Consider the following 20,877-nt stretch of genomic DNA (forward strand, 5'->3'; position numbering starts at 1 on the left):
ATGATAACATTATATATGAATTTTGTATAAGACAATGTGGTACTCTAATTATTCACGTTTTCAATTTCAGGAAAAGTCTAAAAGAGTATGCACAAAATCAGCATTCAGAAGCTTTGATCCAGAAGATCTAGATGAACTCGTCAGAACATGGTCTGGAAGACATCAGAAGATGGTCTTGAGAAAATCAGAACATGATCTAGAAGGCATCAAAAGATGGCAGTCAGAAGCAAGGCTCAGAATATCTGATGGTATCACGCTCCAAAGCACTTCCAAAGTCTGATGACTGAAGTTGCATCTGCACCAACGCTGAAGATTCTGATATTCAAACGATATTCTAATAGTCTGAGTCCAGAAGCAAGTACAAGATGAAAAGGCTACAACGTCAAATCTGTCTGACTGACAAAAGGAACGTTAGAAGCTACAAAAGGCAAAGTCAGCAAAAGCAGTTGAAGCATGGCTCGAGGTAGTTGACAAAAGAGTGAAATATTAAATGCAGCAGTGTACTATTCACGCAAAGCATTAAATGCTACTCAACGGTCACATTTCTCACTACCTATATAAAGAAGTTCTGATGCTGAAGCAGCTAACAACTCCCGCTCTAAGTAACCTTACGCTGCCAAATTAACTCCAAACGTTGTCACACAAAAACAACAAAGAAACTTCATCTTCAACCTCATAACTTGTAATATCTTAGTGAGTGTTTAGAACTTAAACTTGAGAGAAAATCACTTGGTGATTATAGCTTATTAAGAAGCATATTAAACTCTTGTAATATTATTTACATCTTTTGTAAAAGGAATTTCCTAGAGTGATCAAGTTGTGATCTGTATACTCTAGAAGACTTATAAGTTGTCTAAGTGGAGAACCATTGTAATCAAGATTGATTAGTGGATTAAATCCTCAGTTGAGGTAAATCACTCCGTCAGGGGTGGACTGGAGTAGTTTGATTAACAATGAACCAGGATAAAAATAACTGTGTGATTATTTTTTATCTGCCTTTTTTAGAAACAACCCTTATTCAATCCCCCACTTTCTAAGTGTTTTTCACTCCTTCAACTTTCTCTATAAAGTTCTATCTAGGACCATGCTTCTACCTAAATCGTAAATCTTGAGATCTTTCTTAATTACTTCTCTTATAGTCTTTCTAGGTCTTTCTCTTCTTCTAGTTGTTTAAATTCTCTCTATATGATATATTATCTTTAACATAGAATCTACAAGTCTTCTCTCTACATTTCTAAATAAACTAAGTCTATTTTCCACCATCTTCTCTATTATAGGTGCTACTCAAACACTCTCTCTAATATTTTCATTTCTAATATTGTCATATCTAGTCTTACAATTTATCCAGCGCGTCATCCTCATCTCTGCTACACTAACTTTATTCTTATGTTGATTTTTAACCACCCAAAATTTTGTTACATACAACATCGTAGGCCTTACCGCATTTCGATAAAATTTTCCCTTCAGCTTGAGCAGTACCTTTGTATCACATAAAACCTTAGAAGCCCTCTTCCATTTCAACCACTTAGCTTGAATTCGATGGTTTACATCTACTTCCATTTCTCCATCATTTTTGTATTACGAACCCAAGATATTTAAACTGTGTGACTTGAGGGATGATATGGTCTCTAGTTTTCACCTCTAGGTTAGAAATGCTTTTTCTTTTGTTGAATTTATATTCCATATATTCCGTCTTATTCTGCTTACGAGAAAACCATGTGTTTATAAAGATCGTTGCTAAGTCTCCAACCTCTAATTTAAATCCTCATTCCACTCTCCAAGTATGATTATATCACCTAAAAGAAGCATGCATCTCGATACTAGATCTTGGAAGTGTTCCATGAATACATCCAAAATTAAGGTAAAATGGTAGGGCTTAGAGTTGAACCTTGATGCAAACCTACTATAATGGAGAAATCATCTGTCTCTTTACCATGTATCCACACAGTAGTTGATACCACTTCATACATATTTTGGATAGGTTGAATATACGTAATCCTAATCTCTTTCTTCTCCAAGGTGTTACACAAAATCTCTCTAGGCGCTTTATCACATGCCTTCTCCAAGTCACTAAAAATTAAGTGAAAATCTTGTTAGTCTATCTGATAATGCTCCATCATATGTTGTAGTAGATAGATCGCTTCTATGATCGACACTCCAAGCATAAAACCAAATTGATTCTTAGTGACTTGAGTTTTTTCTTGGATTTAGTTCAATCAATATTTCCCATAACTTCATAGTATAACTCATAAGTTTAATCTCCCTATAATTTTCACAATTGTATATATCCCCGTTGTTTTTATAGATTAGAACTAAAGTGTTTCTTCTTCATTCATCTGATATTTTCTTTAACCTCATAATTTAATTTAAGAGTTTATTGAACCACCAAATATCTATACTTCCAAGAATTTCCACATTTCAATAGGTACGTTGTATGACTCAACCTCCTTATTGTTACTCACCCTTTTCAATGCTTCTTTTACCTCTTGTTTCTAAATCCAACGATATTAATTACAATTTGGATCCTCTTATCTAATGTTAAGCTCTATAGAGTCCAAAGATATATCATATATTGCATTAAATAAATTGTAGAAATATGTCTTTCACTTATCCTTCACATCTTTATCCTGAACTAGGACATTGCCTTCTTCATCATTAACACACGTCACTTGATCCAAATATCTTTTCTTTCTTTTCCCTTAGCAAGCCTATAAATATATTTTCTCCCTCCTTGGTTCCTAAAGATTGGTATAATCCATAAAAAGCTTGGGTTCTTACTTCAATCACTATCTTCTTGGTCTCAATCTTAGCTTTTTTATACTTTTCCTAAGTTTCAGCATTTTTATACCTAGACCATTCTTTAAGATAATCCTTTTTACTATAAAATTTATTTTGTAGATTTTCATTCCAAACCATGATTCTTTGCCCCTAGCTCTAAAATCGTTTTATTCTCCCAATGTCTCATTAGCCACTTTTATAATCTCTTGAGCCATCTTATGCACATATCATTCGCACTTCCTTGTGGTTGTCCAAACCCCCTCCAAGTTCTCGTGTTGAAAACTTCCATGCTTTCACCATTCTAATGCCACCATTTGATCTCAGGTTCTCCCATGTGACTTATCCTCTTTGTTTTCCCCTTGATTCATACATCCACAACCAAAAATCTATGTTGGATAGTCAAAATCTCTCCTGGAATAACTTTATAGTCCAAGAAGATCTTCCTCTATGACTTCCTAATAAGAAAGAAATCTATCGCATAACATGTGACACCATTTTTATATGTGATAAGATGCTCATCTCTTTTCCTTAACAAGGTATTTGCTGTAGTAAGATCTAAACCCGGCGAAAACTCCAAGAAGGACTTACCACCCGAATTCATCTCCCCTAAACCATACCTCCATGTATGCTCTCAAAACTTCTCGTTACCCCCGAAGTAAGCCTTTTAACACTATTACAAAATAGATCTTTCTTAACACAATATTATAACAACCTTGTTGTTAAACATGGTAATAACTCGTTTTTGGACGTTTTTTTTTGTATTTACTAAAATATATTTCACCACGGTCATAGTTAACAACCATAGTAAAATGTACCTGGAGTGAAAGGGTTCAAATCCCAACTCCAACAAATTTCCATTTATCGTGATAAAATGGGCTTGACCTTGTATATCACCATGGTTCTTTTAGTCAACCGTGGAGTAAAGTTTAATTATTTCACCAGGGTTCTTCTTAACAACCATGATGAAAGGTGTTACATATTTATATATATATATAAGCGAAATTATCTCTCGCTTAATACATAACAGTCCTCTCTCTCAAAAGAAAACCCTAATATCTATTTCACTCATCTCTCTCAAAAGAAAACTCTAACATCCATTTCAATCGTCTCTCTCAAAATAAACCATAACATCTATGTCACTCGTCTCACTCATATTGAAACCTCAAACTTATGCGGCAATTTCGTCTTCTTTAAATCTTATGAAATAGCTACTTTACAGATACGTCTTCACCCTAGTTTATGTTTTAAAATCTTTTTATCTAGTATTGTTTAGGTTTAAATAGCTTATTTTATAATGTTTGAACTTTTTGCTTGTTTTTACTTGTAGGTATGGATGGGTGAATGAAAAAAAATTAACGAGGATGAAGCTAAAGTGAGCGCTGCAAACATGTGTGAGCACTGCAAACTTTTGGATTAACACATGTTTGCTACTATCACTTCAACTTCACCCTTTTCCCTTTCATTTTGGATGCCATTATGAGATAGGTACATCTCTGACACATTTTATGAGTTGATGATGTTGTTGTTACATATAAAAGTTGTATGTTGTTTAAGGTTTGTTGTTGATGAATGTTGTTGTTAATGTTTGTTTAAGATGAGTTTATTCTATCTTACGTGGTTTGAGTGTTTTTCCAACACCTTACCGAATATATAACATTTTAGATTGAATTAAAAAAATTATAATATGATAGATAAAGTTATATTTGAAAACAAGTTACACGTTCAATTCTAGACAAGAATTCTTAATCCAATTATCCGTATTTTGCTCTTTAATCATTAGATCTTGGTTTAATGCTTCTAGTTCTTCAACCTCCCATTCCTTCACCTCTAATTTGTGGTATCCCTTTTACAACTGTTGTGGTATCCTTTTACGTAGTAGTGTAAATCCTCCCAAAATTTTACTTTTAGACGTTCTGCTAACCCAACCTAAGGTGCGTAAGCACTAAAAACATTAAAGGTGTTATTCCAATAAAATCTTAAGGCTATGATTCGATCTCCTACTCTTTTCACCTCCACGATATCCTTCTTCCACTATTTTTTCACAATAATCCCACTATATTTCTCGATCTAACTTTTATGGTGTACCAAAGCTTAAATCCCAAATCATCTAATTATTTTGATTTTGCACTTGTCCACTTAGTTTCTTGTAGACACATAAAATAAGCGTGTATAAACGTGAAAATGAGTACTGTAATATTCGCCCTGCCGCATACCTGTACAATATATATTTATATATTTTAATTTTTATTATTATATACACATATATACTTATCAGTTTTATTAAATACATCACTATTAAACTTGTATGCATTTTAATATAAATGTTAATTTCTTAACTCAAAAATAACATCCTTGATTTTTTTTAATATTGTTAAAACTTAAGATGATAAACAAGCATGGATATGGATACTTTGATATCCATAATGTACATGTATAGATACAAAGGTTGGTATTCACGCGGGTATATTGACTCAGATATGAAGACTTTTTTCAAACCACAGACATGAGAACGGGTACTATAGCAAAACAATGTCCATTGACATCTGTAACAATAACCAACACTCATAAAAATGCAAGAAAACATTTTAAAACTCCCATATCAATTTCATAAATGATTAATTTTTATAATTTGATAATAAAAGTTATATAATTAGATTGTGTTTAGTAAAAATAGGGGTTGACTGATAAGCTATTTGATAGTTTATAGCTGATGACTGATGACTTATAGTTTATAGCTAATAGTTGTTGACTCATAGTTAATAAACTAATTGAAGTGTTTAATAAAACTAACTTATAGATGTAAAATGACATAAAAAAATTTAATATATAATTATTTTATTTTAAATTAAAAGAAATTATAAATGATAAAATTGAGTTTTTGTTAAAAATAATAAGGATAAAAGTCAGAGAAAAAATGATGAGTTATAAGGTATAAGTTAAAACGCTATTTGAAATAGCGTCTGGAAAATAAGCTATAAACTAGAAAACTAAATTATAAGCTCGTGATGAAAAAGTCGTTACCAAACAGGTCTAAATTGTCATATGAGCTTATAAGTTATGAGTTATAAACTAAAGAATGTGTCTTGAGTCTTAATATATTAAGATGATTCTATATAATTAAGTCATATGTCTTGTAATTTAAAACATGTTATAGCTCTGTTTGACAAGATATTTTTTGAGCTTTTAGCTTATAGGCGGGGGCAGATCTAGACAATACATATTGATGTGACTAAATATAAAATTAAATATATTAAAAATAAGAAATAATATTGTTTAAAGAAATACCTTAATAATGAAAATTATTTATCAAATATGAGGGATTAGCAAATATAAAAGTAAGAAAAAAACTTGATAGGTGATGACAGTGTTTCAAAAATCGAACTGGACCGACCAGTCAAATTGGAAATCGAAAGGGTCATCGATCTAATTTGATTGCTCGATCGGATAAGCTATTAAACTAGTGAGAGCCGGTCAGAATCAACCAAAACTAGTAAAAAAACCCGACGAATCGACAATTTTGGAAAATCGACGGATAAATTCGACAAATAAGCTATAAATTAAAATATAAGTAGAGTTTGTTCATAACTTATTTGGAACAACTTTTCCTCCTTGAAATTAAATTAATTAGACATTGCACTTATTTTGTTATTTAGTTTATGTTCCAATTAGACTTTGTTTAAAATTTATTTTGATTTGTATGTTGTATTATTTTGTTGTGTGTGATGATTATGTTTAAAATTTGAATTTAAATAATGAATTTGTAAAATTATGATATTTTAAAATTTGTTAGGTGTTGTGATTTTTAGAGATCAAGTTATCTGGTTTCATCGGTTTAATAATTATATAATTTTGCTATAGAAACTGATTTATTCAAATGATTTTTTTGATTTAATATGATTTAATTATGAGGATAAACCACTGATCTAGTAATTCGATCAATAAACTAGTGATTCGTCCTCAATGATTTGATGACCGATTCAACTTTTATAACATTAAAATAAGAGTAAAATGATATATATATATATATATATATATATATATATATATATATATATATATATATATATATATATATATATATATATATATATATATAAAGAAAAAAAAAGAATTTTTTGGTGTGGCTATAGCTACAGTGTGCCTAAACATAGGTCCGCCCATACCTATAGCTTATAGTTTATAAACTCATATGACAATAAACCTGGTTGATAACAGTCTTTTCACCACGAGCTTATAACTTATTTTACAAACGCTATTTCAAATAGCGTTTTTGCTTATACCTTATAGCATATAATTTTTTTCCACTTTTGTCCTTACTATTTTAACTAAAATTCACTACTTTATCAAACACATCAACTAACTTATCAGTTATAAATCCCCAAGGGTTGGTTTAGTGGTGGAGGTTTGGGTCTTGAGAATGTGCTCCTCGCAAGGTCCTGTGTTTAAATCCTGCTAGGTACTAACATTCTTTGTGTTGGGTCAGTCCATATAGAGTTTTGCTCTTGCTTTAAACGGACCCCACTAGTAGCTATAAATCATGAGTCCTCAACGGCTTTGGCTAATATGCATAAGAATTTTCCTTATGCACCATGCATAAACCTACATAAGCCATTGGATCATGTTTTTTTAATCCAGTATTAAGTATTGAGTAGTGAGTATTGAGTATTGAGTAATAACAATTGATGTCTAAAATTTAATCCAAGAATCCATAATAATCTATGCATGGTGCATAGATTTTTATCTATGCACGGTAACTGCACCCGTCCTCAACTATAAACTATAAGTTATATGTTATCAACTAGTTTATCAGTAAACCGCTAAGTTTATCAAACATAATTTATATATTCTTTTTAAACCACTAATTTAAGTAAAGGGGCCAAATTTGATAAATTTTAAAATTAACAGATTAGTTCTTTGAGCGGCTAAAAATAAAGAAGTCAAAATTATAATTAAATATAAATTAAAAATTAACTTTGATATTTATTAATTTAAATGTTTATTGTTAGAGGCTTAAAACAAAAAGAAATGTTTCTTAAAAGTTTTTTTAGAAAGCATTTAAACTCAATTTTTATTTAAAATTATTTTGAAATTTTCCTTTAAATTTTTTTGCAAAAATATGTCATACTATAAAAATTATTATTCCTTAAAAAGTAACAAAAATGCCGATAGATAAATAATTGGATTTATTTTAGATTAATTAATTATTAATATATGTTTATTATACTTTTAAAAATTTATAACTCTTTATTCTACTTTTTTTTTTAAATTAACTTTTTAAATACTCTTGATTAATAATTATTTTACACATTAATTTATAGTTCATCTTTTTTATATAAAATAACTTTGATTCGTTAGTATTTTCAAAATTTTCATTGATAAGAAACAAACAAAGAATTAGTATTGAAGATACTACTGTAAGATAGTAAGAAACAAGAGGAGAATTATTATTGAAGATAAAACTTCCACTTTAATAACTTTTATATTTTATACTTAATTCACTTTAATTTATGAATTCAGCTGTCAATTTTAATATAATAATAGCATACTGGGAATCGGGCAAAGGTGAGATCTGAATTGTAAAAGAACAAAATAAAAAAATATTTTAGCAGTAAAATGAGGGACAAACCCAGATCACAAACAAGCTGATGTAAATAAAATATAGTATAGATTAGCTTCAATGATTAAAGGTCAATGCAGAACCATGTTAGGGTCCATTTCGTCATTTCATAATAAGTCACTGAAATCCAAAAAAACACATCCCAAAAGAAAAAGCAACCAAAGCTAATCTTCATCTTCATCTCAACAAAAAGGAAAATAGTGATAATATAATATAATAATAAATTGAAAATAATTTAGTAAAACAAAACATTTTTTTAAAAAGAAAATGTAAAGATAAATTTTAAAAAAGAAAAAGAAAAAAAGGTGAGCTAGAGAGGTGCCGGCCTTTAACTAAATATAGGTGGACAGACAAAAACCAACAATCATCTCCATCGTCTGTGTGCGCATAATTTCAAAATTTTCTGCACCTATTTAATATTTTATTGATAAAATTAAACATTAGTGTTTATTAATAGAAATAAATGTATCTATATATTTTTCTGTGCCAATTTTATTATTATTGTATCCAAAGATCGAAGTCAGGTGAGTTCATCTAGTCGAGATGAGATCTGATATGATAAACAAACAGGATTATTACAAAATTATATTAAGTGGCTTTGTCAAAAAAAAAATTATCTTAAATTATTACTACCTCCATTTTTGCGATACATTGTTTGTAATTTTCATACATATTAAAAAAATATAATAATTTTTTATTTAACTCGTAAAAAAATCTATATTAATTATTTGAAGTCATCATCATTATTAAGAAATGTGGTTCCATCAAGTTTATTTTTACAAAACTAATTTGTATTATGAAGAACGTCAGAAAATTATAATAAGCACGTATTCATGATATATTTTGTATAATAGGAGACTCTTAACATATTTTTTTATGATAAACATCTAAAGTGTAGAAATAAATTTTGAATGGTCTGATACTGGAAACCTAATAGCAGACATTATATCCGATTATATCCGATTTTATACTAAGCTCTTGATATCATGTTAAAAAATATAATTGAACTTAACTTATCCTTACAAAATTGATTTGTAGGCTGGGTATTACTCCCACATTTAAGCATATGTTCAGACCATATAATATGAAATTTTTAATACACCCTTCACGTATAAGACTAAACATCTAAAGCATACAAAAATTGATATGTGATTCGATTCGTTAAATAACTGTTCTCTCTACTCATACACATACATGTTCAAACTATATATTTTTCAATGTAAGACTCATAACAATCATAATTTAATATCTAAATCTCATAATTATTATAAATGTAAATTTCTATTGATTATTATATTTTATTTAAAATGAATGTAACAACTGCTATATAAATGAAATTATAAAAATATTTACAAAATTCAAAACCAAAACCTTAAACCTTAAGGTCTAAGAAATTGATTCCTAGACTAATAATGAAGTCTAATTTAATAATATTGATTTTCATTTTATTTAAATAAAATTGCAAATTACAAAATCATTTTTATGAATAATATATAAAATATAATTTTAAAATTAAAATATATATATATATATATATATATAATAATTAAAATTTTTATGAATAATTCATGATTTAATAATGTATTAAAACAATTTATAATTTAATATAATTTTTTCCGAAATAACATATAATAAAAAACATATGATGTAATTTTTTTAAGAACATTTTTTCTTGACTACATTATTGTCTACATATGTTTCGGTTCATCTTTATCATGTTTTAATGAAACAAATTTTATAAAATAATTTATAATTTATATTTTAAATAATAAGTTTATTACTTTTAATTTATGTAAAATAGTTATAATGATTTATAATTTAGGACGAAAAGAATATAAAAAAAAGAAAAATTTTAATGCCAAATTCACTTTTTTAAATTAATTAATATAATAGAAAAAAATCCAATATATTAGATTTATATAAAAAAAAGTTTAATTGTCAAAAAGTACAAAAGTTTTATGATTATTTATTTATAATTTTAAATATAATTATAATATTAGTCAAATAATTTTAATGAACTAATAATTAAAATTAATTGACAGTATTAATTATATTTTGTATTTATATGTATATAATTTAAATCTAAATAAAATTATATGATTAATTATATATATTTTGAACTGTATTCCACCCCTTTAAAACAAAGAAAAAGGGAACCGTGTAAAAGTAAAAAAATAAATAAGTAAAAGGACAAAAATAAAAAGGAAAAACATTCATTATTATTAATCAAAAATAGATTTTTAAAAAAACAATAATAAATTCACCTCCCATATAACACAAAGAAAGAGAGAGAAAGAGAAAGCGTTTTCATTTCATTTCATACATATATATATACACAAACTTATACAGATAAATAAAAACCCATCAAAATTCAAAGAATTCACCACCTCTTTTATTTTTTCTCTCTGTTTATATTTTTAATTTTTTTTCTCTTATCTCAACTGCTGTAATTGCTGTTCGAGAAAAAAACAGAAACCATGCTGGGTGACCACTCACCTCTTCTGGGTGGCGGTGGAGACACATCAACACCCAACATGACGGCGGAAGGTGGTGCTGGTGGCGGAGTTGGATCAAATTCTGAAAGTGATATTGAAAGAAGTAGAATTGAAGAAGGTGAACGTAGCTTCGGCGGTAACCGGTGGCCGCGGCCGGAAACTTTGGCGCTTTTAAGGATACGATCCGATATGGATACTGTTTTTCGAGATGCAAGTGTTAAAGGTCCTCTGTGGGATGAAGTTTCAAGGTAAATTATTTTATGTATGAATTTGAAATTTTCTCTGAGTTTATTAAGTTGCTTAATGTCATTGAATTTTCTTACTTCATTTAAATTTTGAGGTTCTGAAATTTTTTTATTTTTTATTAAAATAATTAATTTCATTGATGTAGAGATCTGAGAGAATTCAAGTTTGCTTCATTTTCCATTATTATTTGTTTTTGCATCCTTTACCAGTTTCTCAGCTTTTTGTATTTTTCTCTTTTCCTTAAAATTCTGTTTTTTTTTTTTTTTATAGCGGTTTGTTTAAATTATTAAAAAAGAATTTAGATGTAAGCTAAATCATTTGTTTGTGATTGATTTTATTTTCTGACATTCACACTAAGTTTGATTCATGTTCAATTTTCCAAATAAGTTACCAACTTGAATTGAGTTATCAAAAGCTGGATTTTCTTTTTTCCCCCCTTTTATTTCGGTTACCAACTCTCATGGGAAATTAAAGTTTAATATTTTATTAAATTTTCTTAACTTAAGTTCATGCTTTTTTCATGGCTCACATTTCTTTTCATCAATTCATGGAAATTTGTTACATAAAACAACAAAAAAATTTCATCATATTAACTCAGCTTCATGTTTTCATCTTTCTCTCTTTCAAGTTACTTCATTTTCCTTGCATTTCCATGATGCAACACTACTTTAATTAATTCAGTGTAATTTCAAACTTTGTTTTATAATTTTATGTTTATTTTGTTAAATTGTTTGTTACCTTGTGCTAATTCCCATGCTTTTTTTTTAATGATGCATTTGTCTTGTAGCTGAATTTGATGAGATAAGATAAAGAGTACATAAACTTTTTTTTCTTTTTTATTTTTATTTTTATTTTTTAATTTTCTTATTTTTTTATTTGCATCTCACTTTAATTATTAATATTCAGGAAGCTAGCAGAACTTGGGTTTCACAGAAGTGCAAAGAAATGCAAAGAGAAATTTGAGAATGTTTATAAGTACCATAAGAGAACTAAAGATGGTAGAGGTGGAAAATCAGATGGTAAAACTTATAGATTTTTTGATCAATTAGAAGCCCTTGATCATTTTCATAACCACCCTTCAGCTTATCAACAACAACAATATCAGCCACAAAACCAATCAAAATCACCACAAATTTCAGCATCAATGTCAACACCAACACCGACACCGACACCGTCGCAAGTTGTTACAACTGGGATAACAGAATCAACAACAACAGTGCCAATGTCATTGCCACCAGTGGTTAATACAACCGTTAGTATCCCTCATCATGTAACTGTTTCATCAATTTCAATGCCTCAAAACAATGTTGTAACAACCCAAACCCAAACAATGAATATGAACCAAATAGTTTCTTCCATTAATCCTTCAACTAGTTTCCAACCACCAACAACAAACCCTATCACCACCATTCCTCTTCCATCTTTTCCTAACATTTCTCCAGATCTGCTATCCAATTCCATGGCGAGCTCTTACTCGACTTCTTCAGAAGACACAACGGAAGAAGGATCGCGAAAGAGGAAGCGGAAATGGAAGGACTTTTTTGAGAGATTGATGAAGGAAGTGATTGAGAAGCAAGAGGATTTGCAGAAGAGATTCTTGGAAGCCATTGAGAAACGGGAACAAGAAAAAGTGGCAAGAGAAGAAGCGTGGAGAGCACAAGAGATGCTAAGAATCACTAGAGAGAGAGAAATTCTTGCACAAGAGAGATCTATAGCTGCAGCAAAAGATGCTGCAGTTATGTCTTTCTTGCAGAAAATTGCAGAACAGCAAAATCTAGGAGAAACATTAAGTAACATCAACATTGCTCAACCACCTCCACCACAACAACCACAAAGAAATGCAACACCAACACCACCACCAGTTCCTGCACCAGCTCCAACTCCAACAGCAGCACCCGCACCAACATCAGCACCAGCTCCAACTCCAACAGCCGCACCAGCACCAACATCAGCACCAGCATCAACATTAGCAGTACAAGTGCATGCACCACCGCCATTGCAACCACCGTCTGTTACAAAGCCGAGCCAACCAATTGTCCCACAGCAGCAATTGGTTATGAATAGGGAGATAGTAAGGTTTGATAATAACGGTGAGAATTTCATGGGAGCAAGTCCGTCGAGGTGGCCGAAAGTGGAAGTTGAAGCACTGATAAATCTGAGAACAAGCATGGACAACAAGTATCAAGAGAATGGACCAAAAGGCCCTCTATGGGAGGATATATCTTCAGCAATGAGAAACCTTGGGTACAATAGGAATGCCAAAAGGTGCAAAGAGAAATGGGAGAACATAAACAAGTACTTCAAAAAAGTGAAAGAAAGTAACAAGAAGAGACCAGAAGATTCAAAGACATGTCCTTATTTTCATCAGTTGGATGCTTTATACAGGGAGAAAGGCAAAGGAGACAATTCCGGCGGCAGTGGCAGCGGCAGTGGTTTAAACTCGGCAGTGAAAGCAGAGAACATGGCCGCTCCGTTGATGGTGAGACCGGAGCAGCAATGGCCACCTCAGCAAGAAGAGAGAAACCGCGGAGAGGAAGAAGATAATATGGATGAAGATGATAGAGACGGAGAAGAAGAAGATATGGATGAAAGTGGTAGCGGTGGTGGTAACTTTGAGATAGTTGCAAGCAAGCCTACAGTGGGTGCATCAGCTTGAGTTGTAGTAGTAGTAGTGAACTGATGATGAAAATGAAGCAGGAGTTTGTTGGTTGGTCAGAGATAATGCAGGAGTTGTCGTGGAAGATGGTGGTTGTGATGGTTGTGGCGGTAGTGGTGGTGGAGGAAAGAGTACTCTTCAGTTGTGGAAGAATTTGAATATGTACGGTGGAATGACACATGGACTCTGAAGAGGGAAATTTTATGGCTATTGTTGGTTGGTTGGTACTTTGTTGTTGTAGCAAATATAGTTTTTCAATTTTATTAAATTTCTTTATTTTTTTGGGGTGAATATTAAATAACTCTAATCACAGAGATATTTATGATAGAGTATAGAGTCAGGTCATGCTTCCAAATAATAAATTATAAAAATATATATTTTGTACCAATCTTGTGTTATGTTTATGTTCGTGTAAGTTGAAGAATGGTCTCATAAATCATAAAACAGTAATTAATTAAGTTTAATCATGGCACTGAAACAAAGGTAAAATAATTTAACAAGATTTAACATAGAAAAATGTGATGAGGTTAATATATAAGAAAAAAAAGGTACATTCAATAGTTGAGAATTGAGATAGTGACCCTACTTTTATCATTGTAAGAGACCCACTCTAATGAAAGGCAAAAAAAAACCAGCATCACACATGGAGTAATAAACCCTTGAAGAAGGGTCCACTAGGAGGAATCTTGTGAGTAACCTCATCTCTGAAAAAAGAACCCAAAAACACTATTACCATGCAGTTCTTGTCTCTGTCAATAAACAAAGTGATGTGTTTTTCATTTCATGGTTAGTGTCAGTACTAAGAAAAGAGTTTATCAAGGTTCATAGTAATCTTCATCATCTTATGCAAAAATCAACACAACTTTTTTTGTCAGCCTTTCATCTCCATATTATGGTTTTTTTTTAAGATCGATTGTTTTTTCCATAAAGACGTATAAATTGATTGGTTTATAAGTAATGTAACCAAAGACATTATGTAGTGCTTTTGGTATTATTATATATGCACATCAAATAGATTACTATAATAATATGCTAGGAATTTCGTATAGAATAACACAAGTCACTATTTTTCTTTTGAAATTTGAAACTTGTAATCATATGGTGGGAATCTAATTCTCATATTTATACACCTGTATTTTTTAGTTTTAAATTTGTACTACTAAATAATTTTTTTTTTTTTACGGAAAGTGAGAAAGATTTTTACTAAGGGTTGGTGAAATATTCGAAAATGGTAGGTGCAGGTCATGCACAAATATCATAGTGCATAAAATTTGACTTATATATATGCCCTACAATTTTGTCTATATTGATGAAAATGCTGTCTATTTGCGCGTTAAAGGAAGTGCCCCACAATATTGATTGGCCTGCATTTACCTCCTATGGTTTGGAATAATTATTCTGTTACATAGCCACTGTTTGGGACATAAACGCTCCAGTTGCAGTACCTTCCTTTGCATGCATAAAAGTCTACGGACTCTATTCCTTTGTCGGAGCCAAAACTATTGATTCCATCATCACTTACCTTCGTATTGTTAATTCTCATCAATCACAACAAATTCTATTTTTAAACTTTTTAGTAAACTCTATTTTCCGCTTATAACATTTCCACTCAAATTATTGTTATTGTTTTTTAATTAATTTAGTGATAAGACTCATAGTACATTTAGAAGAAAGAGGTTACAGAATCTTAGTTTTAAGTTAGGATCAATAAAAGGGATTAAATCAATTTTTTTACGGTCATAGTTTCCAAACGCTAACTCGGTCTCTGTGGCACACATGGGACAATAAATTATAAAAGCTTAAGCATATTTATATAAACATTTTTTTTATGATTCTCATGCTTTGCCTGAGTGATTGTGGATTATCATGTGCATTGTGTAAGAGAATTTAACGGGTCATCCAATGTTTTAAAATCGGAATGGAGATCGATTATGTGAAGTTTTTGGTTTAATGTTTGATTGGTTATTAAATAAATTAATAATATGAAATTAATTTTTGATAGATATATCACACATAATCATATATTCACAACTTCATAAAATAAATATTTTAAAAATCAATTAAAAACTTAATTCGACAATATTGATAGCACATATAATAACACTAGTTGTTTACTTAATTTCAACCTTCATTTAAGAATAATTTGAATAAATTAAAGAATTATAATAAAATTAGTTAAACTAATTCAAACCAAAAGTAAAATAATAGAACATAATAATTAAAATAAAAAGTTCAAATAATTAAGAATACGTAAATTAGAAAATGGAATATAAAAAATAAATAATACAATACATTTAATTAAACAACAAAAATATATGGAGAAAAGTATATGCTTGGATCGGTACCCTCGAGGAATTGTCACTGGAAGAGTTCAAGTCCTTCTTTTTTTAATTGTGAGAAAGTTTTGAATAAGTTGAAGCGTAGAGTGGTATATGTTATTTGGTTAGTTTCGGTGTGGAGTATTTGGTTAATGAGGAACGATGTTATTTTCCTTGCGCTACTGCTGTAGATGAGTTTCAGTGGACCCTTTCCAAGGAAGGAGAGTTCTCGGTTGAGTCTTGCTACAAGAGATTCTTTGAAAAGCTGTCCGACCCCTTCTTGATTCTAACATTGTCAAAGCGGCTGCTCTCTTATGGAAGGTAAAAAACTCTGTCTAAACTTCTTTTATTCGGATGGAGAATCATTCATAATCGTATTGCTACCAAGGACCAATTGCATAAGAGAGGTATATTGGATTCTAGTGATTTGCTCTGTGTTTTTTGTAGCGAGGAGGAAGAGAATTTATCTCATCTTTTGGGTAGTTGTGAGGTCGTGGAGGATGTGTGGAAGAAGGTTTTCAAGTGGATTGGTCATATCGATGATTTATCTTTCGAGGATTTCTTAAGGTATCCTTTTGCCATGCACAAGGTGAAAGGTTCGGTTATTAGGGTCACGGTAGCGGTAGTTTGGCTAGATTTGGTGTGGGGAATTTGGTTGGAAAGGAACGCTATCATTTTCAAGCAAGAGTCTTTTAGTTTTGACAATTGTTGGTCCGGGGTGGTTTCTAACTCGTGGAGGTGGCTATGTTCTTTTTATAGGCTTAAGTCTTGTTGTAATTATTACATTTGGAATATTCTTCCGCTCTCTTGTTTTGAGCGGTAGAAGTTTTCCGCTTTGTTTCCTCTGGTGGAGCACCCCTTATGCTCCTTAGTAATTCCATTGCCTATTCAAAAAAAAAATTTAACGACGTCAATCCAAGTTTCGTTGAATGTAGGTCCACAATAATATGTAGATCTTAGATATGGCTGTCCTCTAGTTGTAATATTGTAAACTGTAGTAACTTCTACACATTGAACACTCGTCCTCTCCTTTGATTTGAGAAGTAAGAGCTGTTACGGTGTTTGTTTTGCCGGGTGGAGCTCCCTTTGGCTCCTTTTAATAGAATCCTTGCCTATTAAAAAAAACAACAAAAAGCAAATTCGAGTTGAACAACGACAAACATATGATGGAGTGTGGTTGAAACAAAAACTATATAACGGAGTGACAAAACTTAGAAATTTGTATGTTTGTAATAAAAACACGGAATTCTTTTTTGTGATTGTAAAATATATGTTAAGTTTTGATATTTACCTATTAAACTTTTTAAAAAGAATAAAAAATAGCCAATTTGATACATTTTTAAAAATCGGACAGTTTTTAAAAACTGGCTCCGGTTATATGGTTTGAATGGTTTTGGACGGTTCAATCCGATTTTTTTCGATTCTAATCCGATTCTGACCCACTAGCGGTTTTGAAAGATTGACTCAACCAGATTCATCTCCAATTCACGGTCCAATTGATTGAACTGACCGGTTCGATCCGATTTTTAAAGCATTGGTGTCACCCCAGTTTCACCTGACACCCTCACATATTTTCATAATAGTAAAAATATATTTTCTATTATTTACCTTTCAAAAATTTATATTCGATCAAAAAAATTTACTTTGAAAAATTGGAAAAAACTTAATAACTCCGATAGTTATACATAAAAAATCAGTACGAAAAATTTCAAAAAAAGTTTTTATGGAATTGTACCGGATATTTTAAAAATCGATAAGAATTTTTACTGCATTTTTTTAAAAATATCTGGTATTTTGTTGCATTTTTACTGCTTATTTTCTGAAAAACAAGCATTTTGTAAAACGAGAATTTATTTACCAAACTGCCATCGTAATTACTCCTTACACCTGTTTTTTGTAAAACAGGTGTAAGTTTACAAATTATATTCTTGTTTTTTCACTAATATTCTGAATATTACTTATGAACTATTTATTTCCTATGGATATTTCTAAATATCCGGAAAAAACCTCAAAACTTCAGATATTTTGAAAATTTTGACATACTGAATATTTTGCCTACTGTAAAAAATTTGGTAGTTCAAAAGACTTCAGTTGCACGATCTATATCCTAAAGGTTCCTGTAATACGGTGGGAGAACTGACTTTTAAATAACTGTGCAGATAACAAGAGTCGCCACCGACTTTTATTTTATCCAATTAGGAAAGGCAAAAAGAACATGAAAGACCTTTTAAAGATTTTGAGTTCGGGGGGTAGGTTATACAAAGGGAAGGTGTAAGCACCCTTTGTATCCATGAGCTCTTAATTGCTTAGCTCACTTTGTTTGAATTGTTTAAAAAAGGAAATGTAGTGTGTGATTAGAAATGATTTTTGAATAAGGACTTAAACTTGTAAATAAGTGCAGCCTTTTGGAAATTGTTTTGAAAAGAGGTGTGAAAAGTAACTTGAATTTGAATTTGAATTAAATGTTGAGCAAGCAATTAAAAGCTACCAACCCTAAGTTTGTCTTTCTTGTTCTTTAAGTCTTTCGTTTGAAAGGGCTACCCATACCATAAGGAGGGTAGGAAGTTCTAAGCATTGGATGTGAATAGTCATAAAATGCAACAAGTAAGGATACCTTAGCATTTGAAGGGACTATCATCATTTAATCGAGGGACGAGACCATTTTATATCATAGGAAACATCGAAGGGACCATGATCTTTAAATCGGAGGCACTATGATGATTTAAATCGGAGGGACATTTGCTAAGATATCCCTACGCTCGAGGGACTTGACTATTATTCGTCGAAAGGCAGCATAAGAGAGGATTACCCTAAAGGTGAGTGTGTGACAAGTGTGTTATTTTCAGATATTTTATCTTGAATTATTTGTTAGCTATGTTCAATTTTAATCTTATCATACAATCCTATTAACATACATCTAGCAGTTAAATAACAGTTTAAAGGGTGCAAAAAGTAAAGTGCGGAAAATAAAATCCTACGTTATTACACGACTTTGGGAGAGATACATAATTATAAAACCTTTGCAGAAAATAAAATGCGGAAAATAAATCCTAATTACTATTACATGGCTTCGTGAGAGATACATAATTGTAAAACCTGATTTGGCAGTCTGGATTCAAAAATAGAGATTTTATCAAGGGGAAGTGGCCAACAAAGTGTTTGGCCAAAACAGGATTAATGGCCAAAGGAAGTACCTGCAAAAAAGATAATATTAATAATAATAATAATAATGATAATAATAATAGTATAATAGTATAATAATAATAATAATAATAATAATAATAATAAGTAAAGGAAAGAAAATAAATAAATAAAAAAGAAAAAGAGTGGCCTCAAATGGAAGTTTTAATCATCGGCCAATGAGGTTTTTGAAGGACAGACCTCAAGTATCATCATTGGCCAAAAGGTTTTTGAAAAGAAAAAGTTTGTTTTTAGTTTTGATAAAAAGATTTAGAAAAAGGTTTTTTTATAAAAAAAAAAAAAAGAGGCCTCATAGGAAATCATTGGCCAAAAATATTGTAATTATAGTTACATGATGTAGAAAAAGGTTTTTAAAAGGAGGAGGCCTCATAGGAAATTATTAGCCATGAACCAAGAAAAAAAACAACAAAAGATATTGAAGAGACTCTCGAAAGAAAAGAGATTGAAGAAAAGTGCGTAAAAAATGTTAGTATAGTGTAGAAATTGTAGTGAATTGTTTTGTACGTGTAGAAATTAGGAATGGATAATGAGGTTGAAGGTGTTAAAAAAAAGGGTTTGGTTGTGAGAGAGTGAATTGAAAAGTTGGTAATTGCTAGTTTTTTTAAAAGTGTACAAAGTGACTCAATTTATAGTGTACGGTTAAGTTAAAATAAAAAAGGAAAAAATAAATTAACATTAATACTATTGACATAACAAAATTATTTGTTTTGATTTTATCTAAAATTAGAGAGAATCAAATCAAATAAATTTTAATGCCAATTAACTTGGACCAAAAGCTAAGCAAAAAGTACTATTTTGATTTTTGATTTTTTTAGCTATAAAATGCATAAAATAATGAATTATAATTAAAAATTAATATAAAATAAAAAATTAAAAACGAAAATTAGAATTAAAAACTTCTTTTTTTTGGAGTTTTTTGAATATTTTATGATTTTTGGTATTTTTTTGACTAAAAAATGCATAAAAGTGAAAATTGACTATTTTAAAAAATACCTATTTAATTAGTGCGAAAATTAAATTAAAATAATTAAAAAAATGCAATTTTTATGATTTTTGAATAAATGGAAATAAAGTTAGAAAACAAATAAAAAAGAAGAAATGTTAGAAGTGAGATTCGAGCCCAGGACCTCTCGCTCATGTACCGTTTAACCTCAAATCCTTACCAACTGAGCTATGTCACTTATTTGAAATAAAATTACATTTGCAAATATATGAGGGCAAATTTTGGGGTATCACAGCTGCCCCTGTTCAATCTTCTTAAACCTGAAGAGGTAGATTGACTTGTTTGCCTATCGTGATCTTAAGGTGGAAGATGATTGAACACTTTAGTGCCCTAAAATTTGCACTCGCCGGTGCAAGAAGTAGTGTTGTTGGGGATGGGCTTAAAGATGCCATCCAAATGTTGAGAAAATGTTGTCTGAGATGGGCTTAAAGATGCCATCCAAAGTATATACTTTTTTAGACTGTCTGCCTGAAGCAGATGCTTTTCAGAATGAATCATATGATTGTATCCGATGGATATATTGAAGAATGTCAGGATGAGCCATACACTAGGCCATGTATATG

General features: G+C 30.4%; 1 protein-coding gene across 1 annotated transcript; it reads left to right on the forward strand.

Annotated features, from left to right (window-relative positions):
• Positions 1-10,713: 10,713 nt before the first annotated feature.
• LOC131643628 (trihelix transcription factor DF1-like) lies at positions 10,714-14,180 on the forward strand. The gene is made up of 2 exons (XM_058913894.1): positions 10,714-11,138; positions 12,043-14,180. Exons 1-2 carry the CDS (start codon positions 10,873-10,875, stop codon positions 13,790-13,792), a joined length of 2,016 nt encoding a protein of 671 aa, XP_058769877.1. The 5' UTR covers positions 10,714-10,872; the 3' UTR covers positions 13,793-14,180.
• The last annotated feature ends 6,697 nt before the right edge of the window (positions 14,181-20,877 follow it).

This window comes from Vicia villosa, linkage group LG1 (assembly GCF_029867415.1).
Source record: "Vicia villosa cultivar HV-30 ecotype Madison, WI linkage group LG1, Vvil1.0, whole genome shotgun sequence".
Lineage (NCBI taxonomy): Eukaryota > Viridiplantae > Streptophyta > Magnoliopsida > Fabales > Fabaceae > Vicia > Vicia villosa.

Excerpts from the sequence above, each read along its gene's own strand:
- LOC131643628 (XM_058913894.1), top strand. The coding sequence starts at position 10,873 with ATGCTGGGTGACCACTCACCTCTTCTGGGTGGCGGTGGAGACACATCA. Across the intron at positions 11,139-12,042 it reads CTGTGGGATGAAGTTTCAAG|GAAGCTAGCAGAACTTGGGT; the intron begins GTAAATTATTTT and ends ATTAATATTCAG.